The 27,292-nt window shown below is 45.5% G+C and overlaps 2 protein-coding genes across 2 annotated transcripts in view; both read left to right on the top strand.

The window, feature by feature from the left end:
- LOC108267725 (phosphatase and actin regulator 1) overlaps nt 1-15,910 on the top strand; it is a 46,835-nt gene extending 30,925 nt beyond the window's left edge. Inside the window, exons 7-12 of the mRNA XM_017472084.3 lie at nt 314-470; nt 3,451-3,506; nt 6,420-6,481; nt 8,393-8,533; nt 11,432-11,508; nt 12,093-15,910. Of these exons, the coding sequence (XP_017327573.1) occupies nt 314-470; nt 3,451-3,506; nt 6,420-6,481; nt 8,393-8,533; nt 11,432-11,508; nt 12,093-12,108 (509 nt within the window). The 3' untranslated portion in view covers nt 12,109-15,910. The remainder of the gene's footprint in view (nt 1-313; nt 471-3,450; nt 3,507-6,419; nt 6,482-8,392; nt 8,534-11,431; nt 11,509-12,092) is intronic.
- A 1,660-nt stretch (nt 15,911-17,570) lies between these two features.
- The window catches only part of phlpp1 (PH domain and leucine rich repeat protein phosphatase 1), a 76,708-nt gene continuing 66,986 nt past the window's right edge, over nt 17,571-27,292 (top strand). The window contains exon 1 of the mRNA XM_017472082.3: nt 17,571-19,347. Coding sequence (XP_017327571.1) covers nt 17,988-19,347 — 1,360 coding nt within the window. The 5' untranslated portion in view covers nt 17,571-17,987. The remainder of the gene's footprint in view (nt 19,348-27,292) is intronic.

Below are 27,292 nucleotides of genomic sequence, written 5' to 3'. Positions count from 1 at the left end.
GTCGCACGGGTCCCTGCGTATGAGCCGTCGCCATAGCGACGGTGACTCGTTTAATAACGCGTTGTGTGTGATTCGTACATGTGAACGATGCGTGAAATCTCACCCAGCTAGAATTGAAAGAAAGTGCGTCTCACGCAGCGGGTCGGTTTAGGGACGGGATGTTCCGCACACTCCGTCTCCTTGTGTTAGAGCAGCTTTGGAAGTGAAGGAAGTGTTCTCCAGCAGGTATGCTGTGTTCTGAATCATCTCAGGGTCATATTCTGAATCTAATTAACCTCTGTGTGTGTGTGTGTGTGTGTGTGTGTGTGTGTAGATACTTTAGCCCTGAAGGTGCTGAGGAAAGACTCGCTGGCTATAAAGCTGAGTAACAGGCCGTCTAAGAGGGAGCTGGAGGAGAAGAACATCCTGCCCATGCAGACGGACGAGGAGAGGCTGGAGTCCAGACAGCAGATCGGTTCCAAACTCACACGGTCAGAATACACACACTTCTGCCCGCACACCCATAGTCTCCGTAAACATGGACTCGGTCATGGTGTGGTCTTTGTGTTTTTTGGGGGTTTTTTTTTTTTTTTCCTTTTCTTTCTGAGATCTGAACGATTTCTCTCAGCCCAGTCGCTGACGGATTTAAAGTCTTCCATGTTCCCGTTATACGGTAAAGCAGCTCACTCCATTCAGCAGCACGTGAAATACGGTTGCTAAGCAACACCACGCTGCTGAATTTAAAAAAAAAAAAAAAAAAAATCACAGATTGGTTTTAACTGATGATGCTGCAAACTGTTTTCCACACAAATTAGGCAACATTAGACTACACATACACTAAGGGTATGTGTGTGTGTGTGTGTGTGTGTGTGTGTGAGAGAGAGAGAGAGAGAGAGAGAGAGAGAGAGAGAGAGAGAGAGAGAGAGAGAGAGAGAGAGGGGGTATGAGAGTGAGTGTGTGTGTGTGTGTGTGTGTGTGAGAGGGGGTGTGTGCATGCGCGCATGTGTGAGAGAGTGTGTGTGTGTGTATGAGGAGAGCGGTAGGTATGTGCGAGAGAGAAAGAGAGAGATAGAGAGAGTGTGTGTGAGTGTGTGTCTGTGTGAGTCAGTGGGCAAATGGCCCAGTGAATGATGAAGGCCATCAGCACTCTCGTGCAGCTCCATCCTGTTCACTATACTACAGCAGAGCTGACCTAATTTCATCCAAACCTCCTTCTCTCTCTCTCTCTCTCTCTCTCTCTCTCTCTCTCTCTCGTGCTCTCTCGCACTCGCGCTCTCTCTCTTTATCTCGCTCTATCTGTCTATCTCTGTCTTTCTGTGTTAATCTCTTGCATCTCTCTGTATATCTTTCTGTCTCTCTTGGGCTCACCTGTGTCTGTGTCTGTCGCTTTTGTGAGCGCTCTCTCTCTCTCTCTCTCTCTCTCTCTCTCTCTCTCTCTCTCTCTCTCTCTATCTCTCTCTCCCTCTCTGAGTCATCCCCGCTGCACTGCGTCCTTGACTGCTACCAGCTAAACGAGATTAAAGCTGTACAATATGTTCTCCTCTTTAACGGCTCCTGACGCCGGAGTCACTGATGACTGATGCAGGAAAGCTGCTGCTGCTGGTGAATAAAGCAGATCAGGGCCAGACATGTTCAAATCATTTAGCACATGGACTGAACGCCGAGTGTCTCAGACGGATAATGGTGGAAAATGCCAACCGCAGACGTGAAATCCGGCTCCGGGAAGAACGCTGATGGCCGAGCGTGCGTTTTTTTTTTTTTTTGGGGGGGAGAAAGAAACATGGTGAGATTTTACCGAGAGAAAACCTGTCGAACCCTCCCAGATATTTCTACACTCGTTACGATCGCAGAGAGAAGTTTGTCGTCATGGTAACTACTGAACGACACTTGATCTACTTGAACTCACTTCGACTTGATAACGAATGAAGGTCTTTTTTATTGAACACACTAAATGTTTTAAAAGTCGCTATGAATTACGTCGGCCGTCGGTTTCGTCCAGAGGGGGTGCAAACTTTTGCCCCCGACGCTGAGGATAGTAAAGGACCTGCCGTGAATGGGTGATGTAGTGAGCGAGGAGGAGGAGGGCTGTAATATGGCCGCAGCGATGGCCGTTCCCGGCTGAACCGCGTTATTAAAAGGTTTGGGTTTAACGCAGGGGACGTGTACTGAATCGGCACGCTCGGACGCTTGCGTGACTCCGTGGGCTTCGTTAAGGACTCTGGGATGTTGATGGTGAGTTGAGCTGAAGGCTGGATCGCCACACAGGAAGTCACATGACCTTTCTCAGGCATCAGACAGTCAGCAGATAGAATAGTTGACGTTCACTGCGTCTCCTGTTCTCAAATATCCAGCTTTATCTCATCCGTTCATCCCTGCGTACCTCTGGCTGTCTATCCATCCGTCCCTCCATACATCAGTCTGTCTTTACGTCGATTTATCTATCCCTACTTTCGTGTGTCCATCTGTTCACCCATCTTTCCTTACCTCCAGATGTGTATCTACCCATCCGTTCATTTCTCTTTACCTCAGTCCGTCCATCCATCCATCTCTCACTACCTCTGTCCGTCCATCCGTCCGTCCATCTCTCACTACCTCTGTCCGTCCATCCGTCCATCTCTCACTACCTCTGTCCGTCCATCTCTCACTACCTCTGTCCGTCCATCCGTCCATCTCTCACTACCTCTGTCCGTCCGTCCGTCCGTCCGTCCATCTCTCACTACCTCCGTCCGTCCGTCCGTCCGTCCGTCCATCTCTCACTACCTCTGTCCGTCCGTCCGTCCGTCCATCTCTCACTACCTCTGTCCGTCCGTCCATCCATCCATCCATCCATCCATCCATCCATCTCTCACTACCTCTGTCCGTCCGTCCGTCCATCCATCCATCCATCCATCCATCCATCTCTCACTACCTCTGTCCGTCCATCCATCCATCCATCCATCCATCCATCCATCTCTCACTACCTCTGTCCGTCCATCCATCCATCCATCTCTCACTACCTCTGTCCGTCCGTCCATCTCTCACTACCTCTGTCCGTTCATCTGTTTCTACCTCCCCTACCTTGATTGTCCCAGCCATCCATCTCTCCGTCCATCTATTAATCTCTCCGTCCATCCCTACCTTTGGCTGGCTGTCCCTCTAATGCTACTAAACTAAAGGACAGCCAGAGGTAGGGAGGAGTAAAGTCTGGAGCTGAAGGCCATGAGTCCACAGCAGCCCTGCTTTTTCTTTTCTAACACACTGTATTCAAAGCGTCAGTAATTATCTGGTAAAGTTTTTTTTCTGGTTTTTAAATGAGGAGGATTGTTAAACCGATGTTGATTCGTCAAGGAGTCAAACGCTCCTGCTTTCCCTTCGCTTTTCTTTTCAGGCAAGTGTGAATTTTCACACCAATGCAACAGTAATCAGCTGTCCACTGTAAGGTACTGACTGTGTACACTGTGTGTGTGTGTGTGTGTGTGTGTATACACACAGGAGACTGAGCCAAAGACCCACAGCAGAGGAGCTGGAGCAGCGAAACATCCTGAAACGTGAGTGTGCATGCTGGATTTGGTCTGTTTACTCTTGCAAGTGTGATTAACCAACCCCCACCAGCTGTAAAACATCTGTACACATCTTCCTGAAACCCCCTCAAAGGGAGAACGTTGTGACAAAATCCTGTCGATTGCTGACGAAATAACAACAAAATATCAACAAAATACCTTCTGCGAAATTGACCGACGCCGATACGGCGCCCGCGAAAATGACCGACGCCGATACGGCGCCCGCGAAATTGACCGACGCCGATACGGCGCCCGCGAAAATGACCGACGCCGATACGGCGCCCGCGAAAATGACCGACGCCCATACGGCGCCCGAGAAAATGACCGACGCCCATACGGCGCCTGTGAAAATGACCGACGCCCATACGGCGCCTGTGAAAATGACCGATGCCGATACGGCGCCCTCAAATGACCGACGCCGATACGGCGCCCGAGAAAATGACCGACGCCGATACGGCGCCCGAGAAAATGACCGACGCCCATACGGCGCCCGTGAAAATGACCGACGCCCATACGGCGCCTGTGAAAATGACCGACGCCCATACGGCGCCTGTGAAAATGACCGATGCCGATACGGCGCCCTCAAATGACCGACGCCGATACGGCGCCCTCGAAAATGACCGACGCCGATACGGCGCCCGCGAAAATGACCGACGCCCATACGGCGCCCGAGAAAATGACCGACGCCCATACGGCGCCTGTGAAAATGACCGACGCCCATACGGCGCCTGTGAAAATGACCGATGCCGATACGGCGCCCTCAAATGACCGACGCCGATACGGCGCCCGAGAAAATGACCGACGCCGATACGGCGCCCGAGAAAATGACCGACGCCCATACGGCGCCCGAGAAAATGACCGACGCCCATACGGCGCCTGTGAAAATGACCGACGCCCATACGGCGCCTGTGAAAATGACCGACGCCGATACGGCGCCTGTGAAAATGACCGACGCCGATACGGCGCCCTCGAAAATGACCGACGCCGATACGGCGCCCGCGAAAATGACCGACGCCGATACGGCGCCCGCGAAAATGACCGACGCCGATACGGCGCCCTCGAAAATGACCGACGCCGATACGGCGCCCGCGAAAATGACCGACGCCGATACGGCGCCCTCGAAAATGACCGACGCCGATACGGCGCCCGCGAAAATACTCTTTGCTGTACATCAGCAGCTAAAGATGAGAAAGCGCCAGTGTTCCCACTGCAAAATCTTTTTTTAGGATCTCAGGAACTGTAGGAGCATTTCAGGGCCAACTTTGGTTCCTAGACCGTAGTTCCAGTTCCTGCTCCAGAGTAGGTAGTTTTCTTCAGCTCTACCTGGAGGAACTTGTGGCCCTACTGAAAGTCGTACTGTGTTTAATAAACACTCGGAGCGTTTCTCCATTTGAGGGGTGGCTTTTGGGGCTGTATGGGGAAGCGGTGATTCAGTGGGTAATGGTACGGTTGAGGGTTCAAATCCAAGCACTGCCTCAACTGCTCAGTTTTATCTGAAGTTGCTTTGGATAAAAGCGTCAGCCATGTAATGACATCATAAACGTAAATGTCCATGAGCCAGCGTAGCATGGCTACTGCAGAAGTACTGGCGCATTAATCTTTTCACGCTGCAAAAAAAATTATTTATCTATTTATTTATTTATTTATTTATTTATCAGCTTTCTGAATTGCGAGAGCCAGTGTGAAGCAGTTCATGACTTCTCTAGACGCAGTAGCTCAGTGGGCCGCTTGCTGGATTAGGATCTGCTGGTTTAGCTGAAAGTTTCACAGTCCTGTCGAGGACGCCTGAAGTTTTTGCAGTAATACCTGCGCTGGGATTAGTGCAGTCTGGTTTCTGTAAGCGGAGGACGGGTTCGGTGTCGTGCGGTACAGAGTGACCTAGATTCCCCCTTCAGAATGTGTATTTAATAATACATTTTTTTTAAAAAAACCTTTTTTTATACGAAGACAAAATCCAGTGGGACGATGGAGTCGTATTTATTTATTTTATTTTATTTTTCTCCCTTTATACCGGGCGTGTTTTGGATGCCGAAAGGCAGAATGTTCCAGACAGTTTTTCATCCTATAGCAATTTTTTTTTTTCTTTTTTTGGCGAAACCCAAGCCTTTGCTTGTGATAACACTGCTGGAAAATGATCCAGCGACGAGAGCCCGGGGGAGCGGCGGGGTTTTTTGTTTTTTCCTCCCCTAAGCCTCGCTGAATTGAACGTCCTCTGCTAGCGTAGTTCCGTCTTAAATTCTCTTAACGACAAAAGTGTGTGTGTGTGTGTGTGTGTGTGTGTGTGTGTGTGTGTGTGTGTGTGTGCACTAGCTTAGCGTTCAGACTGAATCATAACCATCACAAGTGGAGAATGTTGATCAGGGATGAAATGACTTTCTCAAAGCGTTCTCATCATTTTGCAATGGTTTGTGGTTCTCTCTCTCTTTCTCTCTTTCTCTCTCTCTCTTTCTCTCTCTCTCTCTTTCTCTCTCTCTCTCTTTCTCTCTCTCTCTTTCTCTCTCTCTCTCTTTCTCTCTCTCTTTCTCTCTCTCTCTCTCTCTTTCTCTCTCTCTCTCTCTCTCTCTCTCTTTCTCTCTCTCTCTCTCTCTCTCTCTCTCTCTTTCTCTCTCTCTTTCTCTCTCTCTCTCTCTTTGTCTCTCTCTCTCTCTCTCTCTCTCTCTTTGTCTCTCTCTCTTTCTCTCTCTCTCTCTCTTTGTCTCTCTCTCTCTCTCTCTCTCTCTCTCTCTCTCCTTCTAAAAGTGAAGTCTCAAGCACTTTTTCTTTTGAGAGATGAACGTGTGTGTGTGTGTGTGTGTGTGTGTGTGTGTGTGTGTGTGTGTGTGTGTGTGCGCGCGTATATCTACGAGGTGACATGAATCTTACATGTTTTGTTTGTTTGTTTGTTTTGTTCATTTCCCGCAGCTCGGAATGAACAGGAGGAGCTGGAGGAGAAGAGGGAAATCAAACGGAGACTCACGCGCAAGGTGAGACAGACACCGCCTGCCATCAGCCTCAGACCGCACGTTTTTACATTTCCTTTTACCTTTACTCACGTGGCGGACGCTTTTATCCGAAGCGACTTACAAATGAGGAAACGGAAGCAAAGTGGCGTGTCGAGCGGAGAACGATACGAGCAGTGCTGCCGTACAAGATCTTTAATTGGGTTCCAGAAGAAGCGACGTGCACTAGATTATTTATTTATTTATTCATTTATTTATTTATATTAAGGATAATGTGGGCGTTGGTGTTTTAGGGGTTGGTTAGGCGTTCATGGAAGAGGTGGGTCTTTAGCTCTATTTCGAAGATAGTGAATGATTCTGTGGTTTGAGGTTGAAGTTCATTCCACCACTGAGGAACATTTAGTGTGAAGGTTCTGAAAAGGGATCTTGAGCCACGCTGAGTAGGCGCTACTAAGTGTTGGTCGTTAACCGATCAGACAGCGTAACACTGTCGTCCACACACACACACACACACACACACACACACACACACACTCTGAAGTCTAATCTGGGTTTTTGGCAGGTAATAGTGCGGCGGCTCTGAGCGGTTTCCTACCTCGCAGGTTCTCGTACAGCACCTATTGATGTCAGATGATTCATCTGGAATTACTGCTTCTTGTTACAAAAGGCTTTTTGGGAGCGAGTCAGAAGATGATTATGTTCTGTTCTTTACCTGAAAGGAACACACGGTCTAAGTGTGTTCTTTGTGAACGCTTCATGCGTTTGTCTGGTCTCGTCTGGCTTCGTTCAGGCTCTGTCTGGATCTGCAGACTTCTCTGAAAAGCTAGTTTCTGGAAAGTTTGTACAATTATTATTTATTTATTTATTTATTTCCCCCTCCCATTTTCAAAAAAAAAAAACTTCCCTTCCAAACACACAGCGTTTCTGAAAACGTTTTCTCTCCACGTGGAAACACACGCGCACACTCATGCGCATGACCGCGCCTCGGGAATAACCTGAATTCCTAATGCGTGTAAATGCGTACGGCGAACAGAGTTGGGTTTTACTGTGATATAACGACTTTTCCCTCATAACGCATTACATTTTAAACGCATGTAATTTGATTGGTTGCTGATGTCGATAAAATGATTGTTACTTGCCTTACAGATTTATCATTAAGAAAACAATCACGTTTCGAATAATCCTCCACTTGGAGCGGTTCGTCCCGACGTAACTGAACGTCAGTAGAAGACCCCTGTGATTTAATCTTGTATATCTTCGGCGAACGGAGGCGAGACCGATCAGACGGGCTTTACAGGAAAATACACACGTGGAGACACTCGCGTCTTATTGGCTGACGGTCTCTCGATTCTAACGAACTCGAACTCGGTCAGTGTGAGGGGAAAACGGATGTGCGCTTATTATTTATTATTATTCTTTTAAACCAGTAAAGGTGTTGAAACTGAATCAGAATCGTCCTCTGACGCCGAGCAGGACGAGAAGACGTGTAAATACCTACACGAGTTCCAGTTTACGTGAACGTGATCTGAGCAGAGCATAAGGGAAGATAATGTACTCTTCATGGCGCTGTAGCAGCTAAACCCATAGTGTAATATCTTAGCTGTTCCTCCCCTCGGCTAGAGCATGAATATCGCGCAGGTTACTTGATTTTGCGTTCGTTTAGACGTGGGTGAAAATATTCATGAATCGAGAATCGTAATAGTTTGGTTTGCAAACAAAATATTATGGTGGGGTTTGTTTGTTTGTTTGTTTGTTTGTTGCTCTAACTGCGAGTCAGTGTTGTGAAAGCGCTGAAAGGACTTGCGGTACGCTCGGTGAAGCGCGTACATGACTCCTTGTGATTCAGTGTGTTCGTATTTCCCGGTTCGTGTACGTGCATGAGAGAGCAGTGTCTCGGGGGAGGGGGAATGATCGTTACTCTCTTTATGTGGGCAGCTCAGCCAACGGCCGACGGTGGAGGAACTGCGGCAAGCCAAGATCCTGATCCGCTTCAGCGATTACGTCGAGGTCGCCGACGCTCAGGACTACGACCGGCGGGCTGATAAACCCTGGACACGCCTCACTGCGGCAGACAAGGTGCGTAGGGATTCACTCGGGTGGGTCGAACCCGATTATCATACCAGAATACGCTCTATAATCCCTGCGGTCATATTGGATGATACGTAGGGAATAAAACACTCGCTGTCGTGCTGTCAGACTAACACCATCACCGACAGGGTGGTGTGATGGAGCTCCTGTGTGTGATGAGTTACTTCACCTGATGTCCTGAAGTGTTTTAAATCTCTTATAACACGCCAAATTACCATTGTACAGAGTCCCACTGTTATACTTTTTATCCGTTTACAGTTAACGTTGTGAAACGGCCACGGAACGAGTTCCTTTCCTGTTTTCGATCATGTTATCGCACCTATATAATAGACCTCGTCGTTCCCTCAGCACACTCTGTCTAGTTTTTAAAGTTAATAAGACAAAAGTGCAGCCGGTCGTGTTACTGAGATACGGCCGGGCGTACAAGTTCTCCGTCTCGACCGTTTTCCCCGTTGTCGTAAAAGCGGCTGTTTATTTATATATTTATATAAATATATTTACACACACAAAGCGCTGGCACTGGAGACTCCTTCTAAAAAAAAAATAAATAAATAAAAAGTTAAATAAACGTCTCCTCGTAGAGAATATCTTCAACGTTAGTCTTCTAATGTGATGATATGGAGCGTCTAGTCGTTACTATAGCAACGATAACGTGTTAGAAGGTTGTTCAAAATGAATCGACCAATCAGAATGGAGAATTCGACAGAGCTGTGCTGTGAGTAGTCTCGGATCTTTCAGTTCTGTAATATATATCTGTTTAGAGGTGGGTGTTTTAGCACACCCGAGTAAGTGCTAATCAAGAGTTTGGGAAATTGTTATTTCGAGTGTGTGTGTGTGTGTGTGTGTGTGTGTGTGTGTGTGTGCGGTAATTTTCTCCGAGTGGTTTTGTTTAAGGTTTTGTATCAGTGCAGTATGTTTGTAACTCGCCTTTTCGGGCGTCCTGGTTCGGAGCGGTTCTTCTCTGCGTGACGTTCTCACGGCGGTTCAGTCGTTCGGACCGGCTCGTTGCACGGCTTCGCCGAGCGATTTACTCCGTGTCCCTTTTGTACCACCAGAACGGGGGGTTTGGGACATTTGTGACGGTTCCTGCTCGCTTTGTGACGGTGTAGAAGTAGTCTTGCAGCGAGGGAACACAATGCCGCACAGCATGTGTGAATGGAGCGCTGAGGTTTTCGCAGGAGGACGCGCTCGGCCGGTGACGTTACCTGGAGCCGACCGCTGTTTTACTCACAATGAGAAATGACGGGGGAGTCGCGGTGCGCCGAGCTCATTGTGTGGATTCTTTGGAGCGGGTTTTTTTTTTTTTCCGTCTCTGCTGGTTTGTGGTGAAGAGTTGTGTGTGTTTTTTTTTTAAGAGACCCAGAGAAAGCACTGAGAAGAAATGGTGCACAAAACATACTTACTTACAGTCTCGTCAGTGGTCTGATGTGCCGATAAGCTGCAGTGTGACGAGGGTTATATAAACCTCAGCTCCGAAATTATTTATACCTACAGTTGAGGTCGAGAGTTTTTACATACGCCTTGCAGAATCTTTCCCATATTAATAACCCTTCACCCGCCTTCCCAGCAAGTCCTCGGGTGTTGCCGTTTAAGGAAAAGGGGGTGGGGTGTGCCTGAGCAACTATTCCGACTAGGGGCGGAGCTAATCCAAACGGCTTGATCCAAGCAGGATCAAGGTCATAGTGTTTGTACAGTAGCTTCCTCTCTGGAATCTGTTTCAGCAGCGTTTCTGCTGCGCAAATTTAGGAAAAACAAGGACTAGCCGGGTTGAGGGTGGAAGCATCTCCATCCACGCCTCGTCCTCGTCCACGCCTCGTCCTCGTCCACGCCTCGTCCTCGTCCATGCCTCGTCCTCGTCCACGCCTCGTCCTCGTCCACGCCATGTCCTCATCCATGCCACGTCTCCATCCCCATCCACGTCCTCATCCTCATCCACGCCACGTCCTCGTCCTCATCCATGCCTCGTCCACGCCACATCCTCGTCCTCGTCCACGCCTCGTCCTCGTCCACGCCTCGTCCTCGTCCACGCCTTGTCCTCGTCCACGCCACGTCTCCATCCCCATCCACGTCCTCATCCTCATCCACGCCACGTCCTCATCCTCATCCACGCCACGTCCTTGTCCTCATCCACGCCTCGTCCACGCCACGTCCTCATCCACACCTCATCCACGTCCTCATCCACGCCACGTCCTCGTCCACACCTCGTCCTCATCCACGCCACGTCCCCATCCCCATCCACGCCTCGTCTTCATCCATGCCTCGTCCTCGTCCACGTCCTCATCCACGCCACGTCCATGTCCTCATCCTCATCCAAACCACGATGAGGTCGTCCGCGTCCTCATCCACGCCACATCCTCATCGACTCATTCAGCTTGTTTGGAATATTTTCTGTCAGGAAGCGTGTATAAAATTACAAACTGCACCTTTTAATAGTGTTTTTTTTTTTTTTCTGTGCATGTCCTGTATTGCAGTTTATCAATTTGCGATCACGTTGTAGTAGGCAGTGTTTAAAAAAAACAACAACAAAAAAGAAAACCTCCTGCTGACTCTAATCAGCGTGTGTGCGTTTATCGTGGTCACGTTCAAAATATCATTACTATCTCTGCGTGTTTTTTTGATAACTGTCTACGGTATATAAATTCCGATATTAATTTCTCATTAATCTCTTTTAGCTAAAACAATCTCATAACTCATTAATAAACCTGTCTTTATCCTTTCGAAATATTCTTATAATAAACTTTTTTTTTGTCTTTCTTTTTTTAATTACAGATGAATTCCTGTACATTATTGAAATCTTTTCTCAGGCTATAAATGCCGCGTGGCTTCGCGTTAAGCGCACTGTTTTGACTCATCTCCGATGGCCGTGTGTTTATTTGTCCATTTCAGGCTGCCATACGGAAGGAGCTCAACGATTACAAGAGCACGGAGATGGAGGTGCATGAATCCAGTCGCCATTTAACCAGGTACGCAGACGCAGGAGGAAAAAGTTTAAAAAGTCTAAAAAAAAAAAGAGGCGGGTCTAAAACCAAGTGATGGTCTGCAAATTAGTAAGGAACGTTGATCACGTTCAGAAAGGGACATCATTTCGATTTGATACTGTTTCACCGTTTTAACGGACCGTAACGAGGACCAACGTTTAGCCTTTTATTTATTGTGTCATTACTCTTTAAATTTAATTTATATATTGTTTTCTTTCGTTGTTTTGCTTCTTTTTTTTTTTTTTTTTTTTGTTCCTAAATACATCGCATTCAAAATCTGATCGGGTGAAAATGATCAAACGGCAGTAAGAGACACCGAAGAGCCCACCGTCATCGAGAAATCCAGATCGTTTATGAATATGCAAATTGCCAAAACGCCTACCATCCGACAAGCTCCGCCCCTTTTCCTAGTTTAATTCCGTGTGTTTGTGAAACCGAAGCGATTCGTGTTGCTTTGATTCAGACTCGGCAAACAGACTAATACGTGCCGGCGCACTCGTAGAGAAGTGTATTCGATATCCGAGTGTGATTATTTACCCGTTACGCATGTCTGATTTATTTATCTGCAGGTTTCACAGGCCGTAGACGAGCGTGGACCGGACTGGACCGGACCACAGGTGCTGGTCAGATCGATGGTGCACGAAATCACACTAAAAGCCAAGTCCTTGAGAGGGAGGGGGCAAATATTTTATGCCTTTTACAAAACCCAGGACGTCGCCCTAAACCTCACCAGCCTGAAAAAGGAAAAAAAAAAAAACATATACACACGTCCACGTGGTGGTAAAACGTGCGTGTTTTTGCCATGAAGAGCCCTGGAAATGGCTTTTCATGCATTGACGCGTCAAATTTTTCTTTTTCCTTTCTTTCTTTCTGATTCACTTTTTGTTTTTTTTTTCCTTTTTCTTTCTCTTTTCCATCCACACGCTCCACTCACTGTTCATGTCTTCTCCTGGACGGTCAGAAGGTGGCGCCGGACCTGCTCCGGCTCAGACCGAACGATTTCATGTGCAATATGTGAATACGTGTTTTGCTCATCGTTTCTCTGGCGCCCTCTGCTGGCCAGCATCATTATACACTTACACACGCACGCTCTCACACTGTACAGACTCTAAGGACCTCTGCAGTAAACTGTGAGCGGCGGAGCTCGGACGGCGCTTTGTGCTCTCGCCACGTGTACATTTATGTTTATACCGGATTATTGAGTAGAATATTTTAAACGTGTAAAATGCATTATTATACAAATAAGGAATGGAAAACCTTTTATTTAAATAAGGAAGGGCTTGCTTGGGGAGCGGTTGGAGGATGCAGATATGTATATGATTATATATGAAAAGTGTCCCTTTTTTTTTTTTCGTTTGTTTGTTTGTTTTTTTTTCGCTGTTTGTGCGTCAGTTTCTTTTTAAATCATTATTTATTATAATTTTATTTAATTATAAGGCTGCCTTTTTTTTCGTTAATTTTTGTTTCTTCCTTTTTTTTTTTTTTTTTTTTTTTTTTCTTTTTTTAAAAATTTTTTTTCTTCTTAAAGCTCAACCCAAATCTCAGTTCGAAGCCCAGGGATTTTTATTAAATTATTTATTAATGTGTTTTTTTTTTTGTTTTTGTTTTTTTGTTTTTTGGCCAATGGAACCACACATCTGCTTCTAGGATTACGATCGTCGTCGACGACGTAGGATCGTCGAGTCGCGTACGTGCGCCAGATGCAGAATCTTCTCCCACGTTTAACCTGACTTTACTTTTGATTTCTAAAGCTGATCAGACTGAGCAATATTTTTAATGCCTGTAGAGAAATGTCATGATGCACCTGTTTAAATATCTGCAGTAATCTTGTTTTAAAAAAAACAAAAACAAAAAAAAAAAAACAAAACCAACCCATCGCTGTAACGTGTAGAATGGACTAAACCACTTCTTTGAAGGCCAATATTCTATGTGTTACTTTTATTTTTTAATCATTTCTATAACTTGGAACGTTTTATCTGGAATTCGAATGATAGTATATGATTGATTTATTTTTTTTTATTTTGTTAATTTTTTTTTTTTTATAGGATGTTAATCGCGGTCATACATATAAACTGCATGAACACAGACGTGAATGCTACATTTCCATCACCATCAGGTCAGGAATAATCCTTCTCTCAGACTCCGAAACTGTCGTGTTTTTCCCGGATGCGAGTTTGGTAAACCGCGTAGCCGCGACGCGACGCACGGCCGCCTCGTCACTCGTCTCCAACCGCTCCGATTTACTCTTCAAAGGTGAAGCCGTGAATTATGTCCCGGTCTCATTAGCATATAATTAGCATGCATCACCCGACACGACGTAATGAATTACTGAGACTTTTTTTGTTTTTGTTTTGAGGGATTGCGATTAACCTGGCCACCTTCATCACCACTGATTCTATCATGGGAAACGATACTGACTGCGCTCATGATTTTTCTACCAGCGTTTCTATGAAAATTGTATAAAACTGAAAAACAGACCGGAACGTTCGGCACGTGTAGTTTCACACGTGTAAGAACATGGCTTTGTAACGGAAGGTCACTGCAGGTCAAGCGCAGCAAACATTTACAGCTGCGTGCGAAAGTTTGCACTCCCACATCCTTTTCGTTCTAACTTAAAAATAAATAAATCAATCAAATAAAATGAAATCCCTGCATCTGTACTGATGCCGAATGAAGAACCCTCTCGGTTTCCCAAAAGAACATTTGACTTATTAACTTATCTTTAAACGTTTTGAGCAAAAAGAAGAGGGGGGGGGGTAAAAGATTTAATCATGCGGAAAGGTCGCTGTGGTGGAAAACAGCTACTCGTTTATCAGCAGGCGTTCTGGGGAACTACGTCCTCCGCCATCTTGTTTATTTTTTTAAGAAGTTTAGGAGAAAAGCTTCTCTCTAGCGCCTTAAAGGGTTCGTCGATTTGTCCATCTTTAGCGGAAATGCTTAAAAGTTCTACAGTGCCAAAACAAACAAACATCTTAGCAAGTGAAACTATCTTGAATATAGTCATATTTATCAAGCGCTTCCTATTAGATCACCCCCCCCCCCCACACACACACACACACACATAAAAAAACAATAGAAACCATCACAGAAACTGAAATGATTTCCACTACACATACCATTACAAACCATTACAACCACTACCGGTACTTAATGGTATCCATTAAACATAACATACCACCAGTCGAAGGCAACGGATTACCAGTAGAGACCCACAGGGACCATTAGAGTTTCCATGAACACCATATTCTGCGGGTTTCTATTGTTTGTTTTGTTTTGTTTAGTTTGTTTGTTTTCATCAGGGATCTCATAATAATAAATGAGAGAAATCTGCCCATATTGAAGATATATTCACTTGCTGAGATCGTTCTCTGGAACGTGGCCTATAAAGAAAGGTTTTTCCCTGGAGCTCGAGTTTGGCATGTTCTCCCTCCCTGCGTTCCCGTGAACTTCCTCGAGGTTCTCCTGAAGCGTGCGTATCCTGGCGTCCCATCAGGGGTGAATTCTCCTACCTCGTACCCAGCGTTCCCGGGATTGGCTCCGGATTCACACGACCCCGGCGCGTACTAAAGATGAGTGAATGAGATCCAAGTTGAACTCGTCCAGGAAGATCAGAATCGAACTATCCAAAGATCTCTTGAGGAAGCACTCTGGAGTGCTTTTAGGGTGGGTTCCTCAAGGGTTCCTTGGGAGCTTAAGGGTTCACTTCGGAGAAGGAGAGATCCTCTGTTGTAGGGTTCGTAGACCTTTTTTAATGGACAAAGCAAGCAACTCTTTAGGGTTCTTGAACTTGCACACTTCTAAAAAAAAATAAAATAAATAAATAAATAAAAAAAATTGAAAATAAAAAAAAATTACATAAAGGTGCCAAAACTAATCAAACAAAAAAAAAAAAGCGTGAAAGAATTATTTTGTTTATTGATTCAATAGATTTTTTAACTGATTAATAACACTCCTGATGTCGACGTTTGTGATTTAAATCACCAAATTTCACTCGAGCTGATAACGTGTCAGATTCCTTCAAGGTGCAGAGCAGTGTGTAACACAGCCCACGACTGTCTGTACAAAAAAGAGTAAAAATAAACAAACAAACAAAAAATCCAGATTTGGCCATAAAAGTAAACATCTTTTCTCACCGTGACACATTAAAACCCCGACTCGACCTGTTGGACCTGCAGGAATGTGAATTCAGCAATAAAAGTATTGGGTTTTTTTTTTTTTTTTTGTGTGTGTGTGTGTGTGTGTGTGTGTTTTAATTTTGCTTTTTCCCCCGTGTGTGTGTGTGTGTGAGTGAGATAGAGTGAGAGAGAACTCTGGGAGATGTTTCAGCTTCCAGTATGCTAGGGACTGCTTTATCTCCATTAAATAAAACAAAATGACCAAAACGTGACTCGGCCTCGACTTTATTTATTAGCACTAATGCTGCGATTTCACTGAATAGAAACAAGTTGATTCATGTAGCAACAGAACACGCATAACATTTTAGAATTAAGTCTTCATAACCGCCAGCGTATGGAAGTCGTGAGGAATAAAACAATGAACGTGTTGCTAGAAATACTTTATTTGTGGATTGTTTTTAATTTGTTTTTATTTGATTGCAATCTATAAAGGGAACAAAACCAATTAACTGGAACACATTTTCCTTCACTTGACTTTACCTGTCCAATATTCAGCTGTTCTGTAAAACTTATGTTTAGCTGAACATAGACAAGAAAAAAAAAAAAAAAAACTACAACTCTTTTACATAGAGGAGGAAAACTTTCTCTGCCTTTTAAACCTCGTTTAAGCCTTGTTTGACTCGCAGCCTGACAACTAGTGTTGTTTGAGAACGGGTCAGTTCTTCAGCAATAAAAGTGATTTTTATTTTGCTTTATCCCACTTTCAGGTGTGAGTCGGCTGTTTGAGTCGACTCTTCAGCAATAAAAGTGTTTTTTTTTATTATTATTATTTAGCTTTATCCCACGTTCAGGTGTGAGTCGGCTCTTTGAATCGACTCTTCAGCAAGAAAAGTGATTTTTACTTTGCCTTATACCATGTTCAGGTGTGAGTCGGCTCTTTAAGTCGACTCTTCAGCAGTAAAAGAGATTTTTATTTTGTTTTGTTTCACGTTCAGATGTGAGTCGACACTTTTAGTCACAGGCAGTGACATTACTCATCTATTTATTCATTCTAGATAAATGTAAATAAATCTTCAGAACGAAACAGACACAACAGGACTGAGAATGGCAATGAGCCGTCTGGGATCCAAAAGAATCGACTCTGTTTGATGAACCCAATCAAATGTTCTGACTCACTGAAACGAGCAGGATTTCCCCAAACCAGGAAAAGCCCCAGGGGATTACTGTTTAAAACCGACATTAACATGACTAACACCGGACAATCATCCCCAAAGACGACGCCTTCTTCAACATTATCGTGGTTAACGCTAAATGATTATTTTGGTTCGGTCACTGACTAAAACACAGCACTAGATGGCGGAAGTCCACAGTTTGTTATCGCGCCATTAGTTTTCGTCCTACCTGTATTCCGACCGTAAGTCGCTGATTGGAGGAAACTTGTGCGTATGACCTTGAGCGCAGAAGGCGTGCCCATATTGACCAACCCTGAATCAGGAGGCGGGACTTACGTATAAGCAAAGCAGGTAGGATTAAAATACTAGTGTCGCGAAAGCGGAGTGACATTAGGGGAAGTTTTCAAAATGGCGAATCTAGTTTCACTCCCCTCACTGTAAAGATGTTCATGGAAGCAACTGCTTAAACAAACAAATAAAAAACAAAACAAAAACAATAATGTATATGCGAGAACATAGAAAGAAAAAAAGAAAAAATATACTTATGGCTAGTTCATTTGCGGTTCGTCATATTTTTTTTTATATATATATATATATATATAAATGCACACATAAACTTTAAAAAAAAAAAAGGAGGAAACAGCCACTACGCCTTTGCAAATGGACAGTTGCGACATTCCAAAACAACGGCCGCCATTGGCTGCTCGCAACGCCTCATGGGAAATATAGTCCGCACACGCGAACCCAGCCGCTAATTGAGCTCACAGAGAACAGCATTTCCCCACTACATTTCCCAAGCGTAGGCGATGGGCGCCATTTTGTCGGCGTCGCCTCATGCCTCATGAATATGTAACTGTAGATTTGCGTAAAGAGGTCGGGCGACTTTCATGTTGCGCACACATAGCTGCGTAGCTGGTGTACATTTCTGCGTAAATGAGACGCGTAGTGGCGTCTCCGCCTTCCCGCACCGCTGCTCAAGCTTCCTTCTGCCCGTTAGGTTTGACAGGCACGCGAAGACATTTTACCGACGGGAACCGACCGACGTGCGTTCGACTCGATGTCCGGCGGGCTGACTGCGCCGCTCAGACGGCGGACTGCTACCGTGTCCATCTTTACACGGCGCAGATAGGCTGAGACGGAACACGACTCGGGCTGGATCACCGTTTCTTCACGGAAGATGGAAAGCGCGAGGTTCGCGGAGGGAAACTCTTGGAAATCCGCTTTAGATAACAAGTTGAAAAGTCCCACCCCGGTCTCGGTGGCCCTGAGAACCGGAGTCGGTGATGGCGGCGGCGCACAGGCGACAGCTCCGCCACGGATAGACGTCCTTAACGGGAACCGGTGCGCGCAGCCCGCCGCGGGATTAAACATGAGCAGCAAAGCGGCGGTGAAAACCTCAAAAAGCGGCCGGGGATTTACAGGAAACTCCAACTCGTTGCTGTTAAAAAGGCGGCGGCTGAAGAGGAACCTCTCCGCCTCGGCCGCTACCGGGAAAATGAACCCGGTCTCTGTATCGGTTCCGCCTTCCTCCTCCTCCTCCACACTGGACCGCAAGACGCTGCTGAAACGTCGGCAGAACGCGCAGCTCCAACCGGCCGACCGTCAGTGGATCCGCGCCGACCTGCACCGCGGGTCTGTCCATGTCCACGACAAGCTCGCGCCCTCCAGCCCACCGAGGCCCGTCCTGTGCACGCTGGAGACCACGGCGTCGGAGATCGCCCTCCGTCTGAACCAGCTGGGCTGCAAAACCGCCTCCGTGGTGCGCATCGGGGCCAGAACTCACCCGACCACCGACGTTAACGGGAACTGTCGCAGCCGACAGGACGTCGTCGGGGATATCGGGTCGGAACCGGGCGACAGGTTGAGACTCTTATTGCTCCAGACGGTTCCTGATGCGGTACTGTTTTCACCACGTCCGGACTCCGACGGTCTGGACAGTACGCGCACGCCGAATGACGACGACGAGGACGACGAGGGCGACGACGAGTGCCCGGGCGGCCGTGGACGAAACTCCGTCTCGGACGACGAGCTCAGCTCTAAACTCGGCGAGCACCGGGACTCCCTGAGCGACGACATGGTGTTGGGGACGGACGCGTCGGCGCTGAATCCGACGTTTGACAGCGCCGCAGAGGGTCTCGATACGTACGGCAGCTCCTCGGACGAGCTTGAACTGGACGGACCTCCGAGCAGCACCGCCGACGCCGTCCTGCCAGATCTGGATAACTTTACCGACGACGTTAAGGACCGAACCGAGCAAATGAGCCTGACGTCGGATTCCGTATCGAAGCTCGGCGACGAGCCCGACCTTCCCGCGTCCCCGGTATCCCGGTCCCGGGTCGGCTCTGCGTCCGAGCTCGACACGTCTCCGGCGCTGTACGTGCAGCTGCACGGGGAGGCGGCACGTCGGCTCGGCCCGGACGAACGACCGCTGCAGCTGCAGAACGACTTCCTGTTCAAGCTCGGCTTCAAGGATCCATTGCGCATCCAGGAGGAAGGCATGAACACGGAGTTAGGGTCCCTGCTGCGCTTCTACGCAGGTAACGTCCCGCTTTACCCCTTCACGCCTCAGACTCGAAGTGTCTGGTTCATTTCCTAACACACACCCTACGTTCACACCAGCAAGCGACAAAACGACTTCCGCCCGTTCACTTCCAAATTCTTTACGACACAGAAGCGACGAATCCGAGCGAGTCGCTCGAGGGGTTCCTCGGACCCGTCCTGTGGCGCGGGTAGTCCGATGTTCCTGCGGTTCCCACGTACACGATTTGGCGTTCGGAAGAAATGCTTAGACCCATGATGTCGTACACGATCTCTCATTAAACGTGTATAGAGACGTTACGAAAAATACAAATGTACGTTTGGAAAGAAGTCGCAGAAATGTTTTGCGCCAGAGATCGAAGCATGTAACCCCTAAATCAAGCGGTATTTGGGTTGGTTTTAGCTATCTGTAGCTAGCTACTATCGTTTCTCATCTCTGGATAGGCCACGCCCACAAGCGACTACATCCAAAGCAACTTGTCGCCTGCCGGTGTGAACGTTGGATTAGTGGCCAGGTCACCTTATAGGTCACTTTCCTTTTGTATCGTTTTGATTAGTGATTGTAGCTCATGTTTTATTCTGTCTAAAGTATTTGCCCCCCCCCCCCCCCCCCCCCAACGGCTGTTTCAATTCAATCACACTCCGCAAGACGGTTTTACTTGAGAGCACAGATTCTATATTCATTCGTGAGCCGGATTAGAGCTCACGCCAGATGTGGGGTGTGTGTGTGTGTGTGTGTGTGTGTGTGGAGTTTGACACCCCTGCTCTAGTAGCTTGATTCTATGTAAAAAGATGTGGAAGATTTAAGGAGGTGGATTAGTCACAGCCGTAAACAGTGTCACGTTGCGTTGTTGTTGTTGTTTGACAACTTTTGTCCCAACCTTTACTCATACACACTTGAGAAACGGCCGGAGAAGTAACGAGAACCATAACCTGAAACTTTATAATAGGGCTGGAACAATATGACAGAAATATCATATCGCGGTTGTGGGAGAGATTTATTTCTACGATACGTATAGATATAGATTTGATCACAAACTTCATTCAAATAAATGTTATTGTTAATAATAATATTAATAATAGATTTGTTTTTATAATTAATAAGGAGTAAATAAGGCATAATTAATATATGAATACTTTTTATGTTGAAAAAAATGTAATATTAATGCAAAAAAACTAGCGCATCCTCCGCTTCCTGTTAGGAAAGATATCTCTGAAAGCGTATTGTGACACAATTTTACACTAAATCAGTCCATACAGGATTTCGGGGATTTTTTTTTGCCATCGTTGCAGCCAAAAACGCTCCATTTTTCTACAGCTTTAAAAAAAAAAAAAAAATTCGAGTTTGTCATGCTTTTATTTTGCGGAAAACTAGGTGAATTGGCGAGAAATCGTAATCGCATGAACAAGTTCTGCGCGCTCTTTCACGGCGATGTTTGTCGGTAAATGACCTTGTAGCTGCACCCGTGTTCGACGCACGCGAATCGAAGACGGCTTTGTGGACGTGACACAGATCTGCGGTAATTATGAACCACTTCGAGTTCGTTTCTGCGATCGAATACGCAGGGAACCGGATCTTTAACCGTCCGTTACAGTGGCGGAAAAGCACAACCCGGTCACAATCGCCTGTTAGACTTCCAAAACCTCGAGAACTCCAAAACCTCCAGCTCCAGAGCGAACCTCGGGAATCAAAACGGCTCGGTTAAATAGGCCGGAATTGGATTAGGTTGGTGACGTGAACGTGTCGGGAAGGGGTTAGTGGGGCTTAATTTACAGCGCAGGAAGTTTGAGAAGGCCTTGCTTTGCATAAAGAAACCAGTCATGTCAATTCAGCGACTTGCATAGATCAGATATGTTTATAGACCGCTGAGTCATCTTCAGAAATCATCTCTTTTTTTTGTTGTTGTTGCTGCTGCTGTGTTTTTTGTTTTTTTTAAGAGATACAGACGTGTTCGAGTTTATTATATCTAGGACAGTTTGTGTTGGAGCGAGAAAGTTTGACTCGTAACGACTAAACACAACTAACATGAAGAAATCTGCTTGAAAAGTACAGTACACTGGACAGTATAGCATCTATCCAGGCTAGCGTGTGTAACTAGCGGTAACTCGACAGTATTTATCACAATCTCGGACGTGGATCGGATCCGATCTGATCTTCCGCATCCGGTACGGAGAACTCTTCTACACTGGGGTTCACGTTCACAACCACAACCGGTGACTCGACCAGGAAAACGTTTTGGCCCGTAAAAGTCGGGTCTTACGAAACAATAAGTGTGACAACTAGGGCTTCAACTAACGATTATTTTCATAATCAATTAGTCGGGCGATTATTTATTTATTTATTTATTTATTTATTTATTTATTTGATTAATCGGATGGAGGGGCGGGGCAATGTATTAGTACTATATATATATATATATATTTTTTTTTTTTCATTTATTTAAAATAAAATCCACAAACTGAGTGTTACAAATATAAACTTCAGACTAAAACTTTACACAACTGTTTGTCCAAATACAAACATATACACACACACACACACACCAGAATATTTATACTTAATTTAGGACTGTAGTTTAATTCTGTTAATTTTATATTATATAATAGTATTTCTGCATTACTTTTTATAAAGGGTAACGTTGACATAAACAGTAAACTGAAGTAAGGCATTGTCGGGGTCTCTGGGTATTAGGCTGAAGCTAGCGGAGTCACGTTACGTGCGTATGACATCATACACTGTCGACTAGGAAGCGGCTTATACTTCCAGTTAGTAAAAAAACCCACTAGTGATATATTTGAAATGATATTACATTTCTAAAATCCACACGCTAGACGGTAGAGTACACAGCGCATAGTGTAAGTGTACAGTACGTCATTTGGGACACGACGAGGCGTGTTTTCGGAAGAGAGGTAACGTGATGAGTAAACGCGACGCAGACCAACTAATCAATAACGAGAATCGTTGACGGCGATGTTCATAATCGATTATTATCCGTTTTCGATATAAAGGTTCGTGACGTAAATATAGACAGTACGTAGCGATGAATCAAGCAGTTACGTCTTCGCTCATTTATTTCTTGATATATATATATATATATATATATATATATATATATATATATATATATATATATATATATATATATATATATATATATTTTTAAATAGTTGCTGCATGGAAAGGAATGCAGGCTTGTTTTTAGGATCTTGTATTGTGATGTCACGAGTGATGTTTTGCTTTGATGAATTGTCGTGACCGTACAAGAAGCGTGCAAACAAACAAGGTCCCTCTTTGATGACGTCACAAAGGCAGACCTAAGCTTGACGGTTTGTTTAGACTCGTGTTGTGATGTCACAACTGATGTTGCAACAAGTTTCGCTCGGATGAATATACGTTCACGTGTTGACGTGACTTGGGGGGGACTTGGGTCCCTTTATGATGATGTCACATAGGCAGTTCTAACGATGGCAGTGATTTGTTCACACACGTAAAAAAAAAAAAAAAACGAGGTCCCGTTATTATGACATTACAAGGCAGATCTAAAAACGGCCGGTGATTAGATTCGAGCTTCGAGTCGCCCTCGAGCATCAGATCTGTGCAGCTGCTAATGTGTGCGTAAATATTTAACCATGTCCATGAACACATGGTCCACCGTGCTCAGGCTCCTGGGGCTGCACACACATACAGTTGCAATCACAATTATTCAACCCCATTGCAAATCAGGTTTATTGTCAAAATGTACAGACTTTCAGCTGTCTGCGATGAACAAATCAAACAAAAGCCATTGAAATAGTTTGACACAACGAATGCTGCAAGTGGTTTCCCCCAAATTCAACTGAAAATGCAACTTATAATGACTTCTCCCGTCTCAAAATTATTCACCCCCCTGAATAGAATCCCTCACAACAGCACAAATATACAAAACAGGTGTACTAATCAAGGGCTTCATTAGTTGCAGCAGGTGCGCTTGAGCTGGAACGCATGAAATACCTGAACTGGCTAGGGGCAGAAAAGTTATAAAATATCGTGATGGGGCAGAAAAAGGAAGCTATCGATGGCTGCGAGCAGATTTCTGAGAAGGCAGGTTATGAAAAACCCTCGAGTGACTGCAAAAGACCTGCAGAAAGACTTGGTGGCATCAGACACTGAGGTTTCAGTGAGCACAGTAAGGCGTGTACTAAATGCAGAAGGTTTCCATGCCAGAACTCCAAGACATTCGGACTACTGACCGAAAAGCACAAGAAAAGTCGCTCAGTATCATATAAATAAGCCAGAGAAGTTTTGGGATTGTGTTCTGTGGAGCGATGGAGCAAAACTGGAACTTTTCAGCACGATGGATCAGCGGTATGTCTGGAGGAAGAATAATGAAGAAAGAACACTCTGTCCACAGTCGAGCATGGTGGAGGCTCGGTGATGCTCTGGGGCTGCTTTGCATCCTCTGGCATTGGAAACCTGCAGCGTCTGGAAGGCGAGATGGATTCACTGAAGTATCAGAAAATCCTAGGAGAAAACATCATGCCGTCTGTGAGGAAGTTGAAGCTTGGGCATCATGGGACCTTCCAACAGGACAATGATCCCAAACATACCTCAAATTCCACCAAGGCCTGGTTGCAGAAGAAGTCCTGGAAGATTCTACCGGGCCGTCCCAGTCACCTGACTTGAACCCCATAGAAAATCTCTGGTGGGATTTGAAGAAGGCGGTTGCAGCACGCAAACCCAGGAATATTACTGAACTGGAGGCCATTGCTCATGAGGAACAGGATAAGATTCCTCAGGAACGCTGCCAGAAGATCTGCATCTCGTTTACAGCAGGTCATAACAGCAAAAGGTGCTCTACTAAGTAGGAAAGATTCTCGCCATGAAGGGGGGTGAATAATTTCGAAACTGGAGAAATCATTTTCAGTTGAATTTGGTGAAACCGCTTGAAGCATTTGTTGTGTTGAACTATTTCAATCGCTTTTGTTTGATTTTGTTCATCGCAAACAGCTGGAAGTCTGAAATTTTGACAGTAAACCCGATTTGCAATGGGGTTAGAATAATTTTCAACTGTAAATAGCCAGTGAGCAGTGGCATTCAGTGCAAACTTGTTTATTTATTTCAGACACCTCTCTCTCTCACTCTCTCTCTCATTCTCACATACTAACTTCCTTTGCTCTCTCTCGCTCTCTCTCCTCTCATTGGTTTCTCATCGTGAGTAACAAAACATGGCAGTGCGTTCTGCTCCCACGGACGCTCATGACACGGCCACAAAGACGCAGTGGCCGACTTATAGTGCTTGGATGGAGGCCGTGTTCCGGCTCTCACTCTATTATCACGCCATTGAATGTGCCGAGCCTGGAATGGACGGAGGGGCCCTAAACGGGTGCTGGGGGGGGGGTGCATGCTCGTTAAACGGTGTCTCTCTCTCTCTCTCGGCTCATTCGGATGCAGCGCAGCCTCGTTGTTCTTGGCAAGTGATGTGCTACTGTCTCAGCGAGATCCACTGCATTAGAGAGCAAGAGAGCGGCAGGAAGTGCTTTCATTCACTCAGCTGGGGACAGCAGCGATGGTGTGAATACGGATGGGGTGAGAGAGAGAGTTGGCGGCAGCGATGGTGGGTTGTGGGCTACAAATTGTTTTCAACCTAACCTCTAATAATTGTGTCCGTACAGCCAAGGCTGGTTTATTTCTCTAGCACATTTCACACATACTGGAAATGTGTTTGACCTAGCTAAATGCAAAATAAAAGAACATATGAAAGAATTAATAAAAGATACAAATTCGATACATATAAGCGATTAAAAAGTAGCGCCAAGTGTCGGTAGAACGCGTTTAACCCTACGTTCCCACTGGCGACTGCGACACCACAGGCATTCGATTTGAATTGAGATTTGTCTCCATTCTATGCAAATTAGCTACAACACGTTGAAGCAAAACGATTGGCTCTCTCAGATGATTCCTCCCTACGGTGAGCACGCGATCCGGCGTTTCTTCTTTCTTTCCTCGCTCGCATCTGATGCATAAAAACGGAAGAAAACCCATAACTTTGCTTTCATCTGTCATATCCAAACTCGAAAGTAAGTGGAAAAAATCGTCCGCGCTTCTGCTGGGTGTACGGCACACGTCCAGCTAGCTTGCACTGCTAACCTGCCAACGAAGCTAGCGTAAAGCTAAATCAAACGCCTGATTAAATTGAGCACTGATTTAGTGTGTTGTTTAATATGTATCAACGTATTGGTAGCTATGCTTTAGCTTCGAAAGTAAAAAAAAAAAACAAAAAAAACCTCACAACAGGAGCGATTGCTACTATATACGCCAATGTTAGCTAGCTAGCTACATTATGGGACAACTGGGACATTAATCCCGACAAGAAGTACTGCTAACATTTTAGCAAAAGACTTGTTAAGAACTTTGTCAAAGTACCAACGTAAGCTAATTATTCACCGCGGGCTGCCGTGTTTGAGCATTTCGAAGTGAAACAAGGCTTGTTATTTTGTTTGGGCGCAGTTTAAACGTGACGCGTTTCAGCCGCTGTCGTCTCCGCGCTAATCGGCTTTCCGCTAGTTTCACGACTGGTACGTGTGAAGTGGGGTAGGGTGGAGCGTTTAAGTGTTTAGTTACTGTTCGGTGGGCTTTAGTTGTGGTGAATCGTATGGTAAACTGCTGTGTCACACGTTGGTTTTTATCGTCAGTACGCGAGTGAGTCATGCAGTGCGCTGCAGGTTAAGCATGCTAGCTGAGGCGGCTAATGCGCCTGCAGTGTGATTCAGATTAAGAACAGGTCACCTGAGTTATTGGCCTTCCGGCGTGCCGGTTAGTCAGATTCTTACTGACAGAATGTGTGTGTGTGTGTGTGTGTGTGTGTGTGTGTGTGTGTTGCTCTCTCATACACTCCTCACAGTTTCTCCCCATCCCCCCGCCAACAAGCACCACACACACACACACACACACACACACACTCGCTTTCTCTTTTCTTCAACACACGCATTCAGTAACCATTTAGAGAAAGCACTTCTTTTTATTTTCCCTCCCCTCCGCCTATCTCGTCTCACGTCTTTCTGACAGAAACTACCGGAAATACCCCCCGTCCCTCCTCTCCGTCCTGTCTCTGAGGAACGTGTGGAATGTACGCTGGCTCCTTCGGCATGCCGGGCATGTTTGCGAGGGGAAAAAAATATAAAAGGCCGGACGGAGACACACCATTGCTTCTGCCCTGCGTACTCTGAAAGAGCGACGTAACTGTCCTCCCTCATACATCACTTCAGTAAAAAAAAAACAAACAAACATGCTAACATCGCTAATAAAAATAATAATGATGACTAAGGAGTCATTAGAGTGCTGGATAGTGACAGGGTTGCCTTCCACTCAAAAACGTGATTTGAAAAAAATAAAAAAAATTAAATAATGTCTGATTCACTAAACGGATTAGCTTTTTTTTTTTTTTTTTTTTTTTTTAACGTGAAGCTAAATTTAGTAAGCGAATTATTCGAGAGAACCTGTGTGCTAAGCTAGTGCACTTAAAGTTCCTCGCTAAATATCATTTTTATTAGTTAACAAGTAGATGACGACGAACGCGAGCTAGTTTGCAAGTATGTTAGCAAACGTTTGTTAATAGTTAGCAAAAACAAGCTAGTTTCACTAGGAAATGCAAACTGATTTACTGGTCGATAGGTAAAGTTTGCCAGTTTGCTAGCTAGTAGATATCAAATAGTAGTTTTGTAGTTGATGATCGACGTGTTCGTTTACTAGTAGATAGCAGATGTTGGCTAGTTTATAAGTAGATAGCAAATGAGATCCTGTCTATCAAGTGTGAATTTAGTGTACTACTAGAAAACGGTTAGTAGTTTACTAGTAGATCGCAGTTGCAAGCTGCTTTGCTAGTAGTTAGTAAATGGTTTACTAATAGATTATATAAAACATGAGGTAGTTTATTAGTACACGGCAAATGGAAGCTAGTTTACTAA

The sequence above is a fragment of the Ictalurus punctatus genome, chromosome 7 (assembly GCF_001660625.3).
Source record: "Ictalurus punctatus breed USDA103 chromosome 7, Coco_2.0, whole genome shotgun sequence".
Taxonomy (NCBI): Eukaryota; Metazoa; Chordata; class Actinopteri; order Siluriformes; family Ictaluridae; genus Ictalurus; species Ictalurus punctatus.
This window is presented reverse-complemented; position numbering and strand designations above follow the sequence as displayed.